Here is a 20,562-nt window from a genome sequence, read left to right as displayed (position 1 = left end):
GCTATTGACTTGTACTACTGACTTTAAAAAGCATTTGTCAACTTAGAAGAAAAAGCAAGTGGCCATTGTGAATCCTTGCCTACTGACTGATAGATGCCCTTATTGTAAGCTTGGATTTTTTAAAGAAAAACTGTGTTTTGTTGTTTACCTTTTTTCTTAACTAAATGCTTGAAGAATATTTATAATAGATTATAGATGGAATGGAAAATACCAAACATTTTCATCATGACATCCCTTTCTTTTTATCAAGAGGTGAGGGACAGAGATTGGACACCGAGATGACTGATTCATCAGATTGCTCTTGAGTTAAAAAAGCAAAACAAAAACAAAGTCAAGATAAGCTGAAGGATGATCTAGAAGTAGAGGGAGCCATTTTTCCTGGAAATGAGCTTTTAAGTGAATATTTTGTGATTGTAGGAGAAATTTTCTATACCACCAGATAGTTTATTGTATTGTTTTATATATATATATATATATATATATATATAATAAAGCTATGAAATAATAAGAAAAAAAGACTTCAGTGGCTGCCTATCACCTCCAGGATCAAATATAAAAGTCTCAGGCATTTTAGACCCTTTACCTCCTTGTCACTTCTTAGTTTTCCAGCTTTATTACATTTTACTTCCCCCCACCCACCTGTATCTATTCTATAATTCAGTGACACTCACCTCTCTGTTATTCCTTTGAAAAATATATTCTGTCTCTGTACTCCAGGCTGTTTCATTACCTGTCTCTCATACCAAGAATACTCTACTTTTCCATCTCTGTCACCTGTATTCCCTGACACTTCAAATCCCAGCAAAATCTTATCTTCTATAGGAAGCTGTTTCCAAACCCCCTTAACCCAAGCTAATGACTTGCTTGGTTGAATATTTATACCTTACCCTGTATGTATCTTGTTTGTACATAGTTATTTGCATATTGTCTCACCCTTATTTTGTGAATGCCTTGTCAGCAGAGACTGCCTTTTGGCTTCCTTCCTTCCAGTGGTTTTCACAGTATCCAATACCTAATGGCACTTAGTAGATGCTAATTAGTCAATTAGCCCCCTTCTCTTTATTCATGTAGCCACAACCTAAGTTTGAGCCCTTATCACCCTTGTCTTATATTATTATCATAGCTTTCTCACTGGTCTATCTGCCTCAGTTCTCTATCAATCTAATTCATCTTCCCAATGACTGTCAGAGTGATTTTTCTAAGGCACAGGCTTGGCCATATCATTACCTATTCAGCAAACTCCAGGATTCCCCACTGCCTCTATGATAAAATAGAAACTCTTCTGTCTAGTGTTTAAATCTCTTTACAGAGTGGTTCATTAGTCTTCTTGATGTTAGCCTTCACTCTTTACATTGGCTCTTCCCCATTCCTGAAATGTTTATTTATTCCCTCCTCATCTCTTCCTCTTAGAATCAATCCCTAGCTTCCTCGGTGATTCAATTCAAGCTCTGCTTTCTGCATATGTTCTTGACTGGTCCTTCTAGCTACTATTGCCTTGTCCTCTGAAGTTACCTTTATCTGTTTTGTATATGCCTATATGTGTTCACCTAATTCTAAAATCTAACAATCAAAAGAGACTTTCTTTCTATGGATCAAGCCAGAATCCATTCAATCCCACTAACTCAAAATAAGTAAAATAATATCATATGCTAGGACAGGAGAAAAGAATTTTCAGAAATGAAGAAACATTTAAGATAAACCATGAACATTAAATAATGTCCCATAACTATTTTGCTGAAAGTTTCTAGCCTTAACCTTGTTATAAAGCAGCCAAATATAGACGTTTACTTTTATCAAACATATCAGAAATATAGTATTAGATATTATAAAACTGATTGAAAAGATGAGTTTAGACTTATGCACCATTACAGAAGTGAAATCAGCAATCTTTGTGGTTGGATAGTTCATTTTTGGTACTAAAATAAAGGCAAGTTAAAGAAATAACAATTTTCAATCTTCCATGCTCATCAGTTAATCAACCAGTCAGTATTTATTGAACACCTACTATATTCAGAATCACACTAAACCTTAGATAAAATAGAAAGATAGCACATATCTGCCCTCTAGAAACCTATAATATAGTTAGATTTAAGTTATCACATAGGAGGCAGCTGGGTGGCTCAGTGGATTAAGAGCCAGACCTAGAGATGGGAGGTCCTGGTTTCAAATCTGGCCTCAGACACTTCCTATCTGTGTGACTCTGGACAAGTCACTTAAGCCTCATTACCTAGCCCTTACCCCTCTTCTGCCTTGGAACCAATACACAGTATTGCTTATAGGATAGAAGCTAAGGGGATTTTTTTAGGGGAAAAAAGTAATCCCATATGAGGTTAGGAGAAAAAATATATTTAAATAGTTTATACAAAGAGGAGATGCATTTGATATGGGTTTCACCTGGTCCTTGAAGGATAAATTAAATAAATGGATTGTGTAGTAGGAGCTGGAAGTAGGGCTTCTTGATATATTATTATATGAGCCTACCAACCATTACACAAAAAATTTTATTGCATCTGAAAGAACTTGTACAAATACTTGTAATTTGTAAGAGCTTTGGGTCTTCTAGGAATTAACAAACAAAGCCTTGATCACATTGAAAGCTCCCTTCATTGTATAAAACCTTAATGTATGAATTAAATATCTGGGGGACCTCCATCCCAGTTCAATTCTGGAAGACCCACCACAGTAAATAGCCATAGGAGTCACAAGTTCCTGACCAGCCAGGAGACAGACATAAGGAGGTCATCAGTCAAATGAAGGCTCCAGGGCTTAGCTGGAGGCTTGAAAAGCCAGCTGTGAAGCTCAAAGGGTCTCTGTACTCTCTGTCTGTCTGTCTGTCTGTCTCATTTCTATCTTTCCCTTTACTAGTAAATATTTATAAATTTAGTATAAAGTCTCCGAGACAAATTTTTATTCATAACATTAATCACATCCCACTACAACTTTGTCTTTCTGCTTTGAAGCAGTTTAATTTTTAAAAGAAGAGTCTATAACTCCTCTGTTGTATCAGTTGTCTATCTCTGAGCTTTTAGTTTTCCTACATGTTTTTAACCTGTTCACGTGGCATTTTAATTGTAAAAGTAGATGATCAAGGAGATGCTTTGTTTCTTGGACAGTGTTCTTCTTGCCTCTGTCCAACAGGTTTTGGCCTTCTTGGCCATGGGAGGACGGACCCAGGACAAATGTTTTCAGAGAAAAGCTTACCGTAAACCTTGCCTTGCTGTCTTGGGTCAAAGCTGAGAGTAGCCACTAGAGTTTCAGATTAGATCCAGTTGTACAGCCTTACGCTGCTCTACTGCGTGGTAATTCAGAAGCTTGCTATTTGCAATGTCCTAAGAATGCCAGACATTATGAGCAAGAAGTGACATTTCCAAAGGAATTCTTTGAACGGAGACAAACCTAAACGGATTTGTACCAGGTGTTCTTGGAAAACCAAAAGAACCCAAACCAAAACGCGCAAGAGTATCTACTCGAAACAACCGAATGTAGTTCAGAAGGACCCTAAAAAGCTGGTCACTCATGACAATATCGATGTTAATTTGGGTTCATTAAAGTTTGCTTTGGAGCCCTATCTTAGTGCCAGTTACATTCCTGTCATTATTGTCAAAGGAATATCAACAAACCAGCTTTTGCACAAAATGGAGAGAAACCCATAAAACTGCCTGCAAAAAAGCACCTATAAAGTAAACCTGAAAAACACTTTGAGCCTGCAATAAAAGATATGACAGTATAAACATTATGGAGGCCTTATTGATCCTCAATACCTAAACATTACATTGCTTTTAATAATAAATGAGGAGGATATAAATATGCCAAATAATAGTACATTACCCTAAATAACACCAGTAAATTGTGAAACTTGGTATAAAAGTGAAATACACTAATGGAACATTGTGGATATTGTTTCCACCATGAACCATCACGAATGTAAGATGATGTTAAACCAGGGCTAAGCTAAAAGGGAGAAATTAATTAATTTTTAGGAAAATTATTTATCTCCATTTTTACCACACATTTTTACAACCATTTACTTCAGGCATATTGAGTGCTGAGCCTGATTCATTGTTTTAAGAGCCAAACCAAAGACTATGACTAGTCAGAGCATCCTTACTTCTCCTCAGACAATTTCTGTTCCATGAGGACAAAGCCATGGAGTAGGTGTAAGACTTTCCTGTTTTACAGCCTGGTATAGTGGCTTGAACATAGTAACGGAAGGGAACTGGTCCCCAGTATGTTTGTTGCCAACCTGCTGAAAGCCTAGGGTTCGATGAGAGCATGGTAGTGTGCAGTTGAATGGAAATCCAACCTCCACGTGGGACAGTTCTGCCCTACTCACTACAAGGCAATAATGGGGCCAACTCCTTCCACCTGATTTAGTTCCAATTTCCCATTCTCCTACCTTTTATCCTTTCTCCTACCCCTCTAGCTCTTTTTAGCAGAAGATAACTGTGTGATGGTGAAATGAATTTAAATTTTGGAGAAATTTTTTAAATGATCTCCTTTTGTTAATTCAAGTTAAGCTGATCTTCAACAGAAACAGTCCATTGCTTTCATGAGTGCAGCATTTCGCCTCTTCCATTTCCAGAAATAGACTAATTTCTCCAAGCAGACGACAGCCTGGGTTTTTTGGTTGTTATTTTATTTTATTTTATTTTTGGTTATTTTTGTTTCTTGGTTTTGTGATCTGACCCTTTCCCTAGACTTAAAATTAATCTGTGGTCCCCTCTCCTTGGAGAAGAACCAAAGCAGGCTTATTCCATATCTATGCCAAAGGCAACAGCAAGTATAATAATTATTCAGCCTTGGAGACTATATGCCATTCACCAGGGAGCTAATTTTCTAGTTCCCACTCTTCTTATTTTCTCACATTCCCTTATTTTTGTTTTTGTTTTTCCCCCACCAGTTTTAATTCTCTGTGACTGCTGTCCTTTTTGTTTTGTTGTGTTGTATTCAATGGTCCTGTTTTTCCAATTATGGAATTAGAGAACTACAAAAGAACAGTGAGGCCATCCACAAAGGTGTAACATACCAAAAAGTGTGAAATATATGAATAGAAGAGTATTCTAGATGGGTAACTGTTAAGATACTTCTCTGGCAAGAACAGAGCTGGGGAGGGGTGGAAGATGCAGTTGAATAGATTGGATGGAACCAGATGTGAGGATCTCGAATGTCTCATAGAGAAACTTGGGCTTTGTCCTGTAATCAGTGAAGAACTATTGAAGAGAAACGGCATGATGCACGCAGTATTATGCATATATTAATTCTGCAGAAGTATGTAGGATGGATGGAAGGGAGAGAGGCTTGAGTCATTAAGTATAAATTGAAGAGAACCCATTGTATATGGAAGTATTTTTACAAACCTTAATGGACATGAGGGTGATGTCTTCACTAGCAAGCAGACTGATCAAAAGCAATATATAAGCAGTATATCTTATAGAGAATTGTGTAAGAATCTTAGGGATCACATAGATAAATAGTGTTCATTGTCTAGAGACCCACTTTAGCCAAACAAATTGAACCTTAAATCCATAGTGCAGAGATCTGGGTCTGGCACTATGCTAAAAAAGAGAAAGAAAATATTGGATGACTTCTCAAAAGCAAAAAAGAAGAAAAAAGACATGTTAAAGCCCCTCAGCATGAATATTTCCAGGTCCAAAGTCAGATTCTTTTGATAATGACTACCAGTGGGCAGAAGTGAAAAACTTATATGCCAACTAGGTAGCAGTTTCTGAAAGGGTCATGAGAAGAGGGAAAAGTGTGAAGTGTGAAGAGTGCCTAATAGTATATAATATTTTGACTGTAACCAGAGTTACTTTGAATTTAGAGCACATTATATTAATCTATTCCTTCATAGATTCCCCTATTTGCTACTGATTATTGTTTATCTCTAGTGGTCATATCCTAAAGGATGCAAATTACTCGTGCTTGTGATATCATGACTACAAAGGAAGGATATAATAGGAAGATCAGTTAAGAAGACCTGAGACTAAGGAATAGGCAACCACCCAATGGCATAACATTCTCTCTCTGTCTCTCTTTCTGTCTCTCTCTCTGTCTGTCTCTCTGTCTCTCTCTCACATACACACACACACACACACACACACACACACACACACACACACACACACACACCTTGAGATTCCTGCATTTGGCAGCAGCAACATCAGCAATGATGGTTTAAATTAGATGCTGTCTTCAAAGGTTGGAAACAAGATGTGGAACACAGTGTAGTCAGTATGCTGTCAGACTTGGGTCAGAGTTGGGTTTCATTTTGCTGAATTGCTTCCCTTCTCTTTCTTTTTCATTATTTGTTTCAAGACACTGATTGCTAAGGAGGTATATTCAAAAATCAAATTCAAGGTGATTTCAAAATAGAAGATATCAGTAAAAACATTTAAGACAGATGCTATCGCTAGTGCCCTGAGAAAAGCACAAGAATATTCCTTTCAGGAGAGTATAAAATAGAGAAATGGTTAAGCTGGGTTGAGAATCAAGTTTGCAGGTAATTGTCTGACATGATTTGAAAGGACCTTAAAACTCCCCTATTCCCAAGCATCTTCCTCCTCCAAGGCTTCCATTCAGTCCATTGGGAAATATATTGCCCTGACCAGGTATCCCACCTTAAGGTGTATAATGCTTCTTGACATGGCCAAGAGACATCATAAATATGGGTACCTGTGAGAATAAAGGAGTGATACATGAAAAGGGAATAGCTAGACAGAAGGCATATCATAATTGAAAATCAGCTAATCTGATTACTTTTTAGCTTATGAGCAGGGGCAGCAAGAGAATTAAGAAAGCTGGAAACTATAGGAAGAAGGGAAGCTGTAAGCAGGGAAAAGACACAAAAAGAGAATCATATATAAAGGTAATAAGCTTTGAAAATATGACCCATAGCTAGCACTGCTGGTTTATGTCTTCAGGCTACCGATACACATTGCATCAAATAAACAAAGCATTGATAGTATTGGAAAAGCCTATAGATTTCCAAGCATCTATCTACAGCATTGCTAAGTCTTGTATTGATTTTATTTATTCAGATTGAGGAAAATTGAAACTGACATTTCCATTGTATGAAATATGTATCTAATAATGGCTTTCTTTTTTAGGTTGGAATTGTACAATATGGAGAAAATGTAACCCATGAATTTAATCTCAATAAGTACACAACAACAGAAGAAGTGCTCATTGCAGCAAACCAAATAGTCCAGAGACAAGGGCGCCAAACAATGACAGCTCTGGGAATAGATACAGCAAGGTGCGTGCATCAGAAATGAGTCACCAAATGAAAAGTCTCTCCAAGGCTTCTTCCCTTTTGTTTCTTAGTTCTTAGTTGTTTGTAATGTTATCTCAACTGATCAAAATATTTTAAAAGATTTGAGGTCATTGATTAGTATCATCACAGGGTGATGGATTTGGAGGTAGAAGGAATATCATTAGTCATCTAGTCCAATATCTTCCTCTCCTCTTTATAGATGAGGAAACTGAGGAAAAGAACCCTGGGCTGATTTGTTGTTTAGTTGTTTCAGTGATATGCGAGTCTTTGTGACCCCATTTGGGATTTTCTTGGCAAAGAAACTATAATGGTTCTCCATTTCCTTCTCCAGCTCATTTTACAGATAAGGAAACTGAGGCAAACAGGATCATGTGACTTGCCCATGATCACCCATCTAGTAAATGTCTGGGGCCAGATTTGAACTCAGGAAGATGAGATTTTCTATCTCCAGGTCCTGCACTCTATCCACTGAGCCACCTCACTGCCCAGGGCTAATACCCAGCAGATTTTTATTGAAAAGCACTAATTTTTACTTATTCTACATGTTTGTCAATATTTTAAATTATTTGGGGTTAGAGAAGCTTTATAGAGAGGTGCCTCTATGGGACCAATTAAATCATCATCTCCTGCAAAACATGAAAGGGAAAAACTTATTCCATCAAGGATAATTTTCCTTCATCCTCCTCGTTTTCTCCCATCTTCCCAAAGGAGATGATTTCAAAGATACAGAATATTTCATAGAATTTTAAAGCTACAATATCTGTAGAGATCTGTTATAGAGAGAAGAAATAAGGCCTAGAGAGAGTGACTAATAACTAGTTAGTGGCAAAGGTGGGACCGGAAACGGGCTCTGACAATTGTCAGCCCAGCGTTCTTTCCGGTATAGCGCACTATCTATCCCCGTGGATGCCACAAAACTGCTATCTCTTTCACCATCTCAGTGATTTCCCTTCATTTCATGACAAACAACCACAGTGCTGCCATTTATAGTAGGATTTTTTTTCCTGCCTTATTCAGATCTTATCTCCTAACGTTTTTGCCCTTGACTGGAATCCAAATGTGCAAGGCAGAGCCAAAGAAAGGGAAAACCAAACCACAAAATACAAAGTGCTGTTCGGGCTCCTTCTTTTAATTCTCTTCCACCTGCTGCCATTTTCTGGAGGGCTACTGAACTGCTTGTGTGTTTCCCTCCTTCCTCCCACCCATCACTATGTGCCAGCAGGAAGAGATCAATGAAAGGGAAAGGCATAAGCATTTATTAAGTACCTACTATGTGCCAGGTACTATACTAAGTGCCTTACAAATAGCTTTCATTTTATTTTCTCAATAACACTGAGAAATAATGTTATTATCATCCCATTTTACAATTGGGGAAATGGAGGCAGACAAAAGTGACTGCTCTGTAGTCACATAGCTAGAAAATCTCTGAGGCCACATTTGAACTCAATTCTTCCAGACTCTAGACCCAGTGCTCTCTCCACTGTGCTCCTTAGCTTCTGGAACTCTAGAGGCGAAATTTGAGGAACAATAGCAACTGGGTGGAGAATATATATTGGGAAAAAGAAAAATAATATATTAGTGGTCTGCAAACTTATGGAGTAAGACTTGAATCAAGATTAAAATGTAACTTGAAAATGTTTATCAAAACAAATAAAAACATAATACAATTTAGATAATGTTAATTTGTGGCTTTGTAAGTAAATGTCTAGCCTGAATCTAACAACACATTGGTCAGATAAAAGAGTTAAATATTACAGGATGCCAGTTTCTAGATTTAAAAAAAAATCATCTTGCCCTTTCTTTAAGAATTCTTGACTTCAAGTATATGGAAAATAGAAGTCAGAAAATATACCTTTGATAGAAGTGGGACAGGTACACACAGTCATCCTAGATGCTATTTTGAAGGTAGAAGGGTTAGGAAAAGGGGGTATCATTATACCCCGAGCTATAAATGATTATCTTTGTAGCTGAGGTCACAGCAGGCCAAAGGAGCCATTCATTCTATGTATTGTCATATCTCAGTATCCTAATATTTGGAAAAAATATATACATATGAATATAGGTGCAGTTGTATTTTTGTGATGCCCCTTTCTTTCCGAAATCTTTAGAGAGAGACAAATAAAAGAAGAGAAATAAAAATGAACACACCCATGCAAATAGACACACACACACACACACAAGTTAGTTGAAATTTTTTTACTCATCCTGTACATATTTCTGGCCTGATTTCTCTTTCTTATTGTTTCTTGTCTTATCTCCCCCTCCACAATCTGTGTCCTAGATCGTATTAAACATTCTTTACAATAGTTATCATCCCAAAGTCTATCTCATTTCTGATTCACTATCTTGCCATCTTTTAAATTTTTAAATTTATACATATATACATTTTAATTTATTTTTATTAATATTTATATTAAATTAATAATTTAATTAAATATATACATTTTTAAATTTCTAAACTTCACATTCAGAAAATGTTAATAAACAAATTATGAATCCAAACTTGGAGTACATCTAACATTCAAACTATTGGGTTTTTAAATTTTATTTATTTGTTTGTTACATTAAAATTCCTAGGTATCTCACTCCCTTTCTTTCACGCATTAAAAAAAACAACATTTAACAAAAAGATATATGTAGATGTAAAATGATGTCTTGCTGGTTTCTGTTTATCAGTTCTTTCTCTGGAGGTGAATATATACAAGTCATTCTTCAAACAATATTTCTGTTGCTCTACGTAATATTCTCTTGGTTCTGCTTTGTTTCACTTCATAATTCCATGTAAGTCTTTCTCTGTTTTTTCTTATTATGGAGCAGTAGTATTCCATCACAATCAAATTTTTAAAATGTGGGATTTCTTTTCCCCCTCATCCAGCGCTTACATTCAAGAGCAGGCTGTATAGGGCTTAAGAAATTTTATCCTTTCTTGTCTCTCCTCGTCATCTCAGCTCTGTTCTGTGAACATCAGAGTAGGGGGTGAAGGAAGGTGAGAAACAAAGCAAATGCTTCTGCCAAAAGGAGAGAGGAAGAAGCCTGCTGATATGGAAAAAAATAATAAACTCTCTAGGGAAAAGGGGAAGGCTGTTTACAAAGCAAGGAGTGGGTGTGGAGAACTGATCTCCTCTGAGTCTTAGGGTGAGCTTGGGACCCACCTTCCCTTTGACATCTCCAGGACTACAATGTCTCCTCTGGCTTTGGTATGTGAGAACATGTGGTGATTAAGCAAAATGGCAACCCTTCTACCATCTGGAATAAATCAGAAAATGCTCCAAATAGTGGTCATCATGCCACCCAGGGCGACTGGTGGGTGCTCCTGTTGCTCTTGGCTCCAGGGCTAGGAGCTACCTAGAGTGGTGCTTTGATTTCACATATTGCCTTGAAGCTTTTGCATAATCTTGGAAGTGGTGTCTTATTTCTCTCTCTCTCTCTCTCTCTCTCTTTTTTTTTGTGAATATGTTTCAGAAAAGAGGCCTTCACTAAAGCCAGGGGTGCCCGAAGTGGAGTTAAGAAAGTAATGGTGATTGTGACTGATGGAGAATCCCACGACAACCATCGGCTGAATGAAGTCATCCAGGACTGTGAAGATGAAGATATTCAGAGATTCTCCATAGCTGTAAGTGAAGTGCTAGCTCATAGAATTATAGATTTAGAGCTAGAAGGGAATTCAGAGGTCATTTCTTCTCTCCTTCATTTTATAAATGAGGAAATTGAGACCCAATGAGGTTAAGTGACTTGTCAAAGCCTAACAGGTGCTAAGTAGCAGAGGTAGAATTTGAACTCAGATATTAAGGACGCTAGAACTAGTAGTCTTGTACTACACTATAGTGTCTACCTCCCATATCTTGCTTATGGGTTACCTCTCCAATTGAATTTGCAGGACAAGTCTTTCCGAAGGCAATTTTTGTTTATTTGTTTCTTAAAAATCTATTTTTAATGTATTTTTAAAATGCCATTCTCTGTACATATGCTTCCCTCCCCCAAAGATTTTACACTTTCTAAAAACGTACTCAATTTGAATAAAGTCCATTGCTAAGATGCAGAAGTATGTTAAATTACAGGTACTTCAGAAGACACCAGGTTCAAAGTTTTCTTTGAGATTGCATTGCTATGCTATTGCTCACAAGCCCCCACTGATGTGTTTACCTTAAATAGTCAGCCAGATGACATAATTAGCTCAAAATAAAGAAGACTATGAGGTGGTACAGTGGATAGAGTGCCAGGCTTAAAGTCAGAAGGGCTCATCTTCCTGAATTCAAATCTAACTTCAGACACTTATTACTGTATGACCCTGGGTAAGTCACTTAAATCTATTTATATGAGTTTCTTCATCTGAAAAAAAAAGCTAGAGAAGGAAATGGCAAATTACTCTAGTATCCACACCAAGAAAATCCTAAATGAAGTCATAAAGATTTGGACATGACTGAAAAATGACTAAACAAAGAATTTGTTGAGATGGTATAGTAAGAAAAGCACCAACAAAATTTCTCATAAACCCTAAACTGGATTCCAATAATGAGGTAGGAGTACAAGTCAAATAGATTCATGATCATCTGATGAAGGCAAGACACAACTAGAAGAAAGAAAAGCCTACAGAGTCCTGTATAACAAATAGAATATTGAAATCATATTTTATTGCTCTTTGGGAGGAAAGAGGCTGCATTCAATAATTGTTTATTATCATCAATGGCATTCTCTCTACCACTCTCAGCATTGCTTACAGGCATACTAGTAATTCTGATGTCAGGAGCAAGTAGCATCTTTGTAAACATTACATCTGCCCACCATAGTGAGGAGAGATCCCAGGACACTGATTCCTTCTCCTCTCCACCCCCAACCCTCCCCAGGCCCTGGGAAACCTAAGGATCACTTTTGGAAAGTTTACATTGGGGAAGAAGCTCAGAGTGGGGCAGGGCACTCCCCTCATATAAATTTTTGGGTCTCCTAAATTTGGTCCAAAGCCCTAGTTGGCCCATCCTATTTGCAGTTTTGGCAGCACTGTGTGAGGCTAGATAAGACCTAGTTAAGGTCATGAGTCCACTTCTTTGGAGCTATTTAGCTGCAATATAGAGTCAATACCCAAAGCCTTCACAAGCTTCACATTGGGGGTGGGGGAGGGAAGTGGCGGTGTTGAGCTCCATCCTAACCTTCAAGACCTCTTGATTGCCAGTCCATTTTTTGGATTAGAGTAATGAAGAGAGCAATGAGAGAATCCTTATCTATCGTATAAAGAGCTTTTCCTTTTCTTCAACCATACAGGTCTAGTTTGTCTTCTCAGAATTACCAGGAGAGCCATCCCTTGGCAAGTGTTAGCCCAAGTGAAAAAATAGAAACCAGTCATTTATTTTAATTTTAGTTGAATTTTAGTTGAATTTAGTTGAATTTTAATTTTTTAAACCCTTATTTTCTGTCTTAGAATTGATACTAAGTATTGGTTCCAAGGCAGAAGAATGGTAAGGGCTAGGCAATTGGAGTTAACTGATTGCCCAGAGTCACACAGCTGGGAAGTGTCAGAAACCAGATTTGAACCCAGTGACACCAAGCACTCAACTAGTGTTTATTTTTTTTCCAACTTGTGTTTATAAAGTGCCTTTGTGTCGGACATTGTGCTAAGCACTGGGGATGCAAAATATAAAGGTGGAAAATAGATAGACCTTCTTTTCAAGGGCTTTATAATGGTCTAATGGGGGAAGACAACATGCAAAGAACTATGTACATAAAAGATGTATGATGGATAAATCAGACCAGTCTTGTGGGGAAAGCCCTGAGATTAAGGACAGAGAATAACTTCTTGAAGAAGAACAGCTTCTCTTCAGAGCAGAGGGAAGTTCTTAGTTCCAAAGGAAGACCCCAACCTGGTCAAAGGGAGATATGCTACATAATACACAATGTACTCTGTGCTCCTCTCAAGAGCAACCATGTAAATACACAGCAGTGCGCTTATTGTTACTAACAATAATATTTAAACATGCATTGGCTCAAAGTAAGCTGCCTGTGCAAAAAACAGAAGACATCTGGCTGCCATCAGACCTCATCCTAGAGATGCTATCAGCAGCCACCAGCTCCCAAGAATAGGCTGCCCCAATTTCCTGATGCCTTTCCACAGAGAGGCCATGCCAAACTCAGGAGGGCAAGGGCACTGACATGGAAATTGTGCTGCTCCAAATTGAAATCCACTCTGAAGCAAGCTGTGAGCCTGTGTCCCAGGGGAACTCACTGTGCCTGACTGCCCCCAAGGCTTAAATGCTTTTCTGATCCTCCCTTAGAAGAATACCATTCATCTCACTGCCTTAACCTGTCCAGGGCTCTGAGTGTAGTCTACTCTTCTGAGCCTGTTTTGAGCAGAAAGAGGAAGAGGTGGAGCAAGAGGTAAACAATGAATGGTTGCCACACACATTGCCTTGAAGTGTTGGGTAGAAGGAAAAGAGGGTTAAGACTAAGCTAAAGGCAGTGTCTGTCATCAGCCTTGGTTCCAAAGGACCTAAAGGATCATCCAACCCCTGCTACAAAGATCCTTCCAGAGTTACCTCATCCAGTCTCTCCCTATTCCACCCACTCAATCCAACCTACACACACTGCCTCCAGGTTAATCTTCATTAAATACCACTCATTACTCCTTCACTTATTCATGCAAGAAATATTTCAAGCATTATCACTATGGCAAGTCTCTGTTCTAGTCACCAGCATCAGGTACTGAGGTTATCCCAAGGAGGAAGAAGGGGAGAAGTTATAAAAGAAATGAAGCATCTCTCCCCTCAAGAAACTTATGGTCAAAAAATAATGGTAGTTGAGGGCTGGAAGGACTTCCCAGAAGAGGAATCAGGTCATTCACCTGCTTACTTGTTGTCCTGGAGGTCTGTGACTAACATAGTAGGGGTGGTGTTGCCAGCTTTGGCAAAGAAGGAGATTTCAGGGAATCATGCTGTCCTTCTCCTATACACTCCCTCCCCCCATGGTCTAAATTCCTTAACTTGATATTCAAGACCCTCAACTGCTGTTCCAACCTATCTTCCTAACCTTATTACACCATCATGAAACCTCCTCAAAAATCAGGCTAGCCTCCTCACTGCCTTCAAAATAGAGATTTTGTTCATTCTGACCTACACACCTTGATTTGATCAGGTCTCTAATGCCTAATATTTTCTCCCTTCCTCTTTTCTCCACTTATTCTGGATCTTCTTTATTTTCTTTTGTGGAGCTGCTGACCCAAGAGTCAATATCTCCCTTCTCTGGATCTCTATAGCACTTCCTTTTCACTTAAACTCATAATATCTAATTTAATTCTTCCTGGCCATGTTTGTTTATGCCATCATGTTACAAGTTCTTCAAGGAGAGGGATCATAACATAAAGCTCCTCTCAGTGCCCAGATGACCTTCCACAAAAATTTTTGAACAAATACATATTTAAGGAGCTAAGAGTTCTTTAGTCATTTTCTTTGCTCTCCATTATTTTTTCCTAACTCTTAAACAAGTAAATTTAAACTAATACATTAGTTAAAAAATACTCTCTATGGAGGAAAAAAATTCCTTTTGTGGGGTTATGGGAATAGAAATATCAGAACTGAATTATACTAACAAGTTTACTAGTAAAATGAGATAACTAGAGAGGATATAATATTCAATGGGGAAAGACAAGTACAGAGTAAAATACTTAGGTAATGAAAAGGAGCTATATGGACACTGTATAGGGAAGGGGAAAATAATAATAGCTAACATTTACATGGTGCTTACTAGGCTTGAGGAATTCAACAAAACTCTTAAGTTATGCCAGACAGAGAGTTATGCAAGACAGATAGGTCATACTGGAGAGTACTGACAAAAGGCAATCCACTGGAGAAGGAAATGGCCAAGCACTACACTATCTTTGCCAAGAAAACCCCACGGACAATATTAAAATGATAAAAAGAGATGACACCGGAAGACGAGCCCCTCAGATCACAAAGTGTCCATTAGCTACTGGGCAAGAACAGAGGACAACTACAACCAGCTCCAGAAAGAATGAAAGAGCTGTGCCAGAGCTGAATAGAAGCTCAGCTGTGTGGATGTGTCTGGTGAGAAAAGGAAAGTCCAATGCCATAAAGATCATTATTGCATAGGAACCTGGAATGTAAGATCTATGAATTATGGTAAGCTAGATGGATCAAACAGGAGATGAAAAGTTTAACTATCAATATCTTAGATGTCAAGCTGAAATGAATGGGAATAGGTGATTTAATATAGATAATCATTACATATCTTAAAAATGAAAGAATGATATCTGTTCAAATACAAGGCAAAGCAGTCATCATCACAGTAATACAAATTTATGCTTTGATCACTGATCCCAAAGAGGCCAAAGTTAGCAATTTCTATGAAGAAATACAACATCCAGAAATAACACCAAAAAAAAAAGATGCTGCATTCATCATAGGGGATGTGGATGCTAAAGCAGGAAATCAAAGGATATTGGAATAACAGGCAAGTTTGACTTGAGAGTAGAAAATGAAGCTGGGAGAGTTTTGTCAAGGTAACTCACCAGTCATCGCAGACATTGTTTTTCAACAACACAAAGGCTAACTCTACACATGGCCATCACCAGAAGATCAATTTCAAAATCAGATTGATTATATACTTTGAACTTGAAAGTGGAGAAGCCCTATAAAGTAATTTAAAACAAGACCTGGAGCTTGCTATGGCTCAGATCATTAAATTCTTATTGTAAAATTCACACTTAAATTAAAGAAAGTAGGGAAAACCATTAGACCATTTAGATATGGCCTAAATATTATCCCCTATGAATATGAATAGAAGTGATGAATAGATATAAAGAATTAGATCTGGTAGATAAAATGCTTGCTTGGGGAACTATGGACAGAGGTTTGCAATACTTTACAGGAGACAGTAACCATTCCAATGAAAATCAAATAGCTATCTAATGAGACTTTCCAAATAATTGAGGAAAGAAAGACAAAGAAAGAGAAGGGAAAGGAAAAAGAGAAAGATTCAGAACCAAATGCAGAATAGCAGAGGGTATCAAAGAGATAATATTTTCTTAAACAAGTAGTGCAAAGAGAAGGAAGAAAATAATGGAATTGGAAAGGCAAGAGACCTCATCAAGAAAATTAGAGATGTCAGTGAAAAAGGATGTTGAAAACAATGAGCATGATAAAAGGCAAAAATGGAAGAGACTTAATGGAAGTAGAAGATATTAAGAAGTGGCAAGAATATACAGAAGAATTATACAAGAAAGATCTTAACATCACCTATAATCATGATGGTACAGTTACTGATCTAAATAAAGCCAGACATCCTGGAGAATGAAGTCAAATAGGTCTAAGAAGCTATACTACCAATAATAGTAATGGAAATGACAGAATTCCAACTGAGCTATTTAAAATCCTAAAGGATATTATGTTAGGTGTTACATTCAATATACCAGAAAATCTGAAAAATGCAGCAATGGTCACTGGTTTGAAAAAGATAAATTTATGTCCCAATCCTAAAGAAGGGCAATGCTGTAGAATGTTCAAGATACCAACCAATTCCACTCATTTCACATGCCAACAAGGTGATGCTTAAGATTCTGCAAGTTAGGCTTCAGCAATATGGGAACTAAAAATTACCAAAAGGCTGGTTTTCAAAGAGGCAGAGGAACTAAAGACTAAATTATCAACATTTGCTGGAGTATGGAGAAAACAAGGGGAGTTCCAGAAAAAAAATCTACTGCTCCACTGACTACACTTTGACTTTATGGATGACAACAAAATATAGCAAGTTTTCAAAGAGTTGGGAGTGCCAGATCATTTACTTGTCTTCGGAGGAATCTCTATGTGAGTCAAGAAGCAACAATTAGAATTGAACGTGGAACAAACTGATTTAATACTGGGAAAAGAAGGATGATAGGCTTGAATATGGTCACCCTATTTGTTTAATTTACATTCAGAGTGCATCATGCGAAATACTAGACTGCTTGAATCAAAAGCCAGAATTAAGGTTGCTGTCAGAAAGGTGAACAGTCTTAGATATGCAGACAATCCTACTCTGATGGCAGGAAGTGAAGTAGAATTAAGAAACGTCTTGGAAAAAAAGTGAAAGAAGAGAGTGGAAAAGCTAGTTTAAAGGTTAACATGAAAAATAAACACACTACTAAGATCTTGGGTCCCATCACTTCCTGGCAGATAGAAGGAGAAGAAATTGAAGTAGGTAGGGTCAGATTTTATATTCTTAGGCTCAAAGATCACTGCAGATGGCGCCTGCAAACCATGAAATGAAAAGATGCTTGCTCATTGAAAGGAAAGCTATGGCAAATCTAGACAGCATACTAAAAAGCAGAGATATCACCTTGCTGACAAAGGTGTGTATAGTGCTGAAGCCACATTTGTTTTTCCAATAGGAATGTATAGTAGCTGTGAGAAGTGGACTAAAAGGTAAGCTGAGCACTGCAGGAGTGATGCTTTTGAATTGTGGTGTTGGAGAAGACTTTTGAGAGACCCTTGGATAGCAAGGAGATTAAATCAATTAATTCAGACTCTTCAAAGGAAGGACAAATACTGAAGCTGAAGCTAAAAATACTTTGACCATATAATGAGAATCCATTATGGAAAAGACCTTGATGTTGGAAAGATTGAAGGCAAAAAGATAAGGGACCACAGAGGATGAGAAAGATAGTGTCAGGGAAGCAATGAATATGAGCTTGGACAAACGTTGGGAGATAGTGGACAATAGAAGGGCCTGTTGTGCTATGGTCCATGGAGTCTTAAAGAGGTGGGCATGACTGAGTGACTGAATGATAACAAACTATGCACCAGGCACTGTGCTACGAACTTCACAATTGTTATATCATTTGATCCTCACAATAACCCTGCAGGGTTAATGTTATTATTATCCTCATTTTACAGATGAGGAAACTGCAGGTAGAGGTTAAGTGATTTGCCTGGCGTAACAAAAGTTGGTGTCTGGGGTCAGATTTGAACTTGGGACTTTCTGACTTCAGGCATGGCATTCCATCCACTGAGCCACCCAAACCATGGCATCCTGGTAGTACACATGCTTTGGGGAGTAGTCCATAGCAATGAAAGAAAAATGGTAGAGAGAGATACATAAAGAAAGAGTCTTTGTCAAGTGTTTCGCTGTGCCCCTTTTACAATCCATTTTGTAAGGAAAAATTGACTAAGAAGGGAATGTTAGAAAATAACACATAAATTATGTATTCTCTTTTAGTCAATAGAAATGCGACAAGCTCAAATGTTGGACATTCAACTAATGTTCACCTGAGGTAGGCATTGCAAAGCCTCATTTCCCTTGGGCCATGCATGTCAAATGTCTAATCCATTTACACTTAAAATACTGTCTGCTGTCTGAAAGCTACCAAGGATTTGAAAATATACTTTAATTGCTCTACTTCTATTTGAAGACTGCAAATTTAATCTGAAAATGAGGTGGATTTTAAATGCAGCACTGACCAGGGATGGATTCACTAGATATGTTCTTTTTACCAAAATCCAAGATCATGCATAGTCTAAAAGAAATGCCTTCACATTTTCCCTCAAGTGTATTTTCTACTGTATCAATTTGTGAATGGAATGAAAATGCGAGGGTTAGGGCAATAGTTGTTTAGTTGTTTTCAGACATGTCCAACTCTTCATGATCCCATTTGTGTAGTTTTTTTTCCTTACCTTCCGTGTTGGAATCAGTACTGTGTATTGGTTCCAAGGCAGAAGAGTGGTAAGGGCTAGGCAATGGGGGTTAAGTGACTTGCCCAGAGTCACACAGCTGGGAAGTGTCTGAGGCCAGATTTGAACCTAGGACCTCCCATCTCTAGACCTGGCTCTCAATCCACTGAACTACCCAGCTGCCCCAGCATTTGGTATTTTCTTGGCAGAGATACTAGACTGGTTTTCCATTACCTTCTCCAGGTCATTTTACATATAAGGAAACTGAGGCAAACAGGGTTTAATGACTTGCCCAGGTTCACAGAGATCTGTAATTCTGTATTCAGAGAGTATCTGAAGTCAGATTAGAACTCAAAAAGGTAAATCAGTCTTCCTAACTGTAAGACTAGCACTCTATCCACAACACCACCTAGCTGCCCCTAAGGGCAAAGAGGATCTAGAAAAAAATAGTTAAATGTGGTAACACTTAAAAATATATCAAAAAAAAGTTTTCTACAGAGTTTCCCTGGTGATACATCTTTGTGTTTCTCAAAAGCCAAAGGCTCGTGCACGAATTAGGAAAAGCAGTGGCTCCTGAAGGACTAGGACTTTAACTCACAGGGATGTAGACAAGGGTATGCTGGTAAATATTTGACAACTGACTTTCCAGGAAAAAAAAAAAAACTAGAACAAATACTTTACAGTTTAATTTGCATAGCTATCATTTTCTCTATCTCTTTCTTAAGTATACGCAATCAACAAATCAGTAAATCAAGTCCTAATATGTAGCATTTGCCTATTTCCAAGGTGTACATGATCAAAGGGAATATTGAACATTTGGCTCTCCTCAGCTTATATAAGCTGGTTCTGGAATCTTCTTGATATGGTTTATTACTATAACAAAGTATAATTTTGTCAAGACTGTTCACTGGATGTATATCTTAGTCACTGGAGACTTGCTTGTGTGGAGCTTTTGAGTAATGTTTTATAGATAGATAGATAGATAGATAGATAGATAGATAGATAGATAGATAGATAGATAGATAGATATAGCTCCTTCATCTTTTTCTAAAACTTTCCCTCTTGTCCCCTTGATCAACTACATTTGACTTGCAACTAGAAGCTTCCACTATCTTAATGCAAACATGTTCCCCTTGGTTCCAGATATAATAAGAAAATTGTATTTTATACTTCATGAAAGTAAAGCTGTTGGATTGCTTGAATTCCAGAGTTTTGAACTGCAACAGGCATCCAAGTGTCCACACTAAGTCTGGCACTAAATTGTCAAGCTCCTGAGATAAGCAAGGGAGCCTCACTATGGTCAAAAATGAAACAAGTCAAAGCTACTGTTCCAATCAATGCTGGGGTTGAATCTCTGAGTGCCTGTTGGGAGGAAGGAAGGAAGGAAAGAAGGAAGGAAGGAAGGAAGGAAGGAAGGAAGGAAGGAAGGAAGGAAGGAAGAAAGAAAGAAAGAAAGAAAGAAAGAAAGAAAGAAAGAAAGAAAGAAAGAAAGAAAGAAAGAAAGAAAGAAAGAAAGAAAGAAAGAAAGAAAGAAAGAAAGAAAGAAAGAAAGAAAGAAAGAAAGAAAGAAAGAAAGAAAGAAAGAAAGAAAGAAAGAAAGGAAGGAAGGAAGGAAGGAAGGAAGGAAGGAAGGAAGGAAGG

General features: G+C 37.7%; 1 protein-coding gene across 1 annotated transcript in view; it reads left to right on the top strand.

The window, feature by feature from the left end:
* Window positions 1-20,562, top strand: part of ITGA1 (integrin subunit alpha 1) — a 205,327-nt gene that overhangs the window by 99,907 nt on the left and 84,858 nt on the right. Inside the window, 2 exon segments of the mRNA XM_007486289.3 lie at window positions 7,107-7,255; window positions 10,736-10,886. Of these exon segments, the coding sequence (XP_007486351.2) occupies window positions 7,107-7,255; window positions 10,736-10,886 (300 nt within the window).

The sequence above is a fragment of the Monodelphis domestica genome, chromosome 3 (assembly GCF_027887165.1).
Source record: "Monodelphis domestica isolate mMonDom1 chromosome 3, mMonDom1.pri, whole genome shotgun sequence".
Classification (NCBI taxonomy): Eukaryota; Metazoa; Chordata; class Mammalia; order Didelphimorphia; family Didelphidae; genus Monodelphis; species Monodelphis domestica.
The sequence above is the reverse complement of the archived record's forward strand: the minus strand, read 5'-3'. Positions and strand labels throughout refer to the sequence as shown.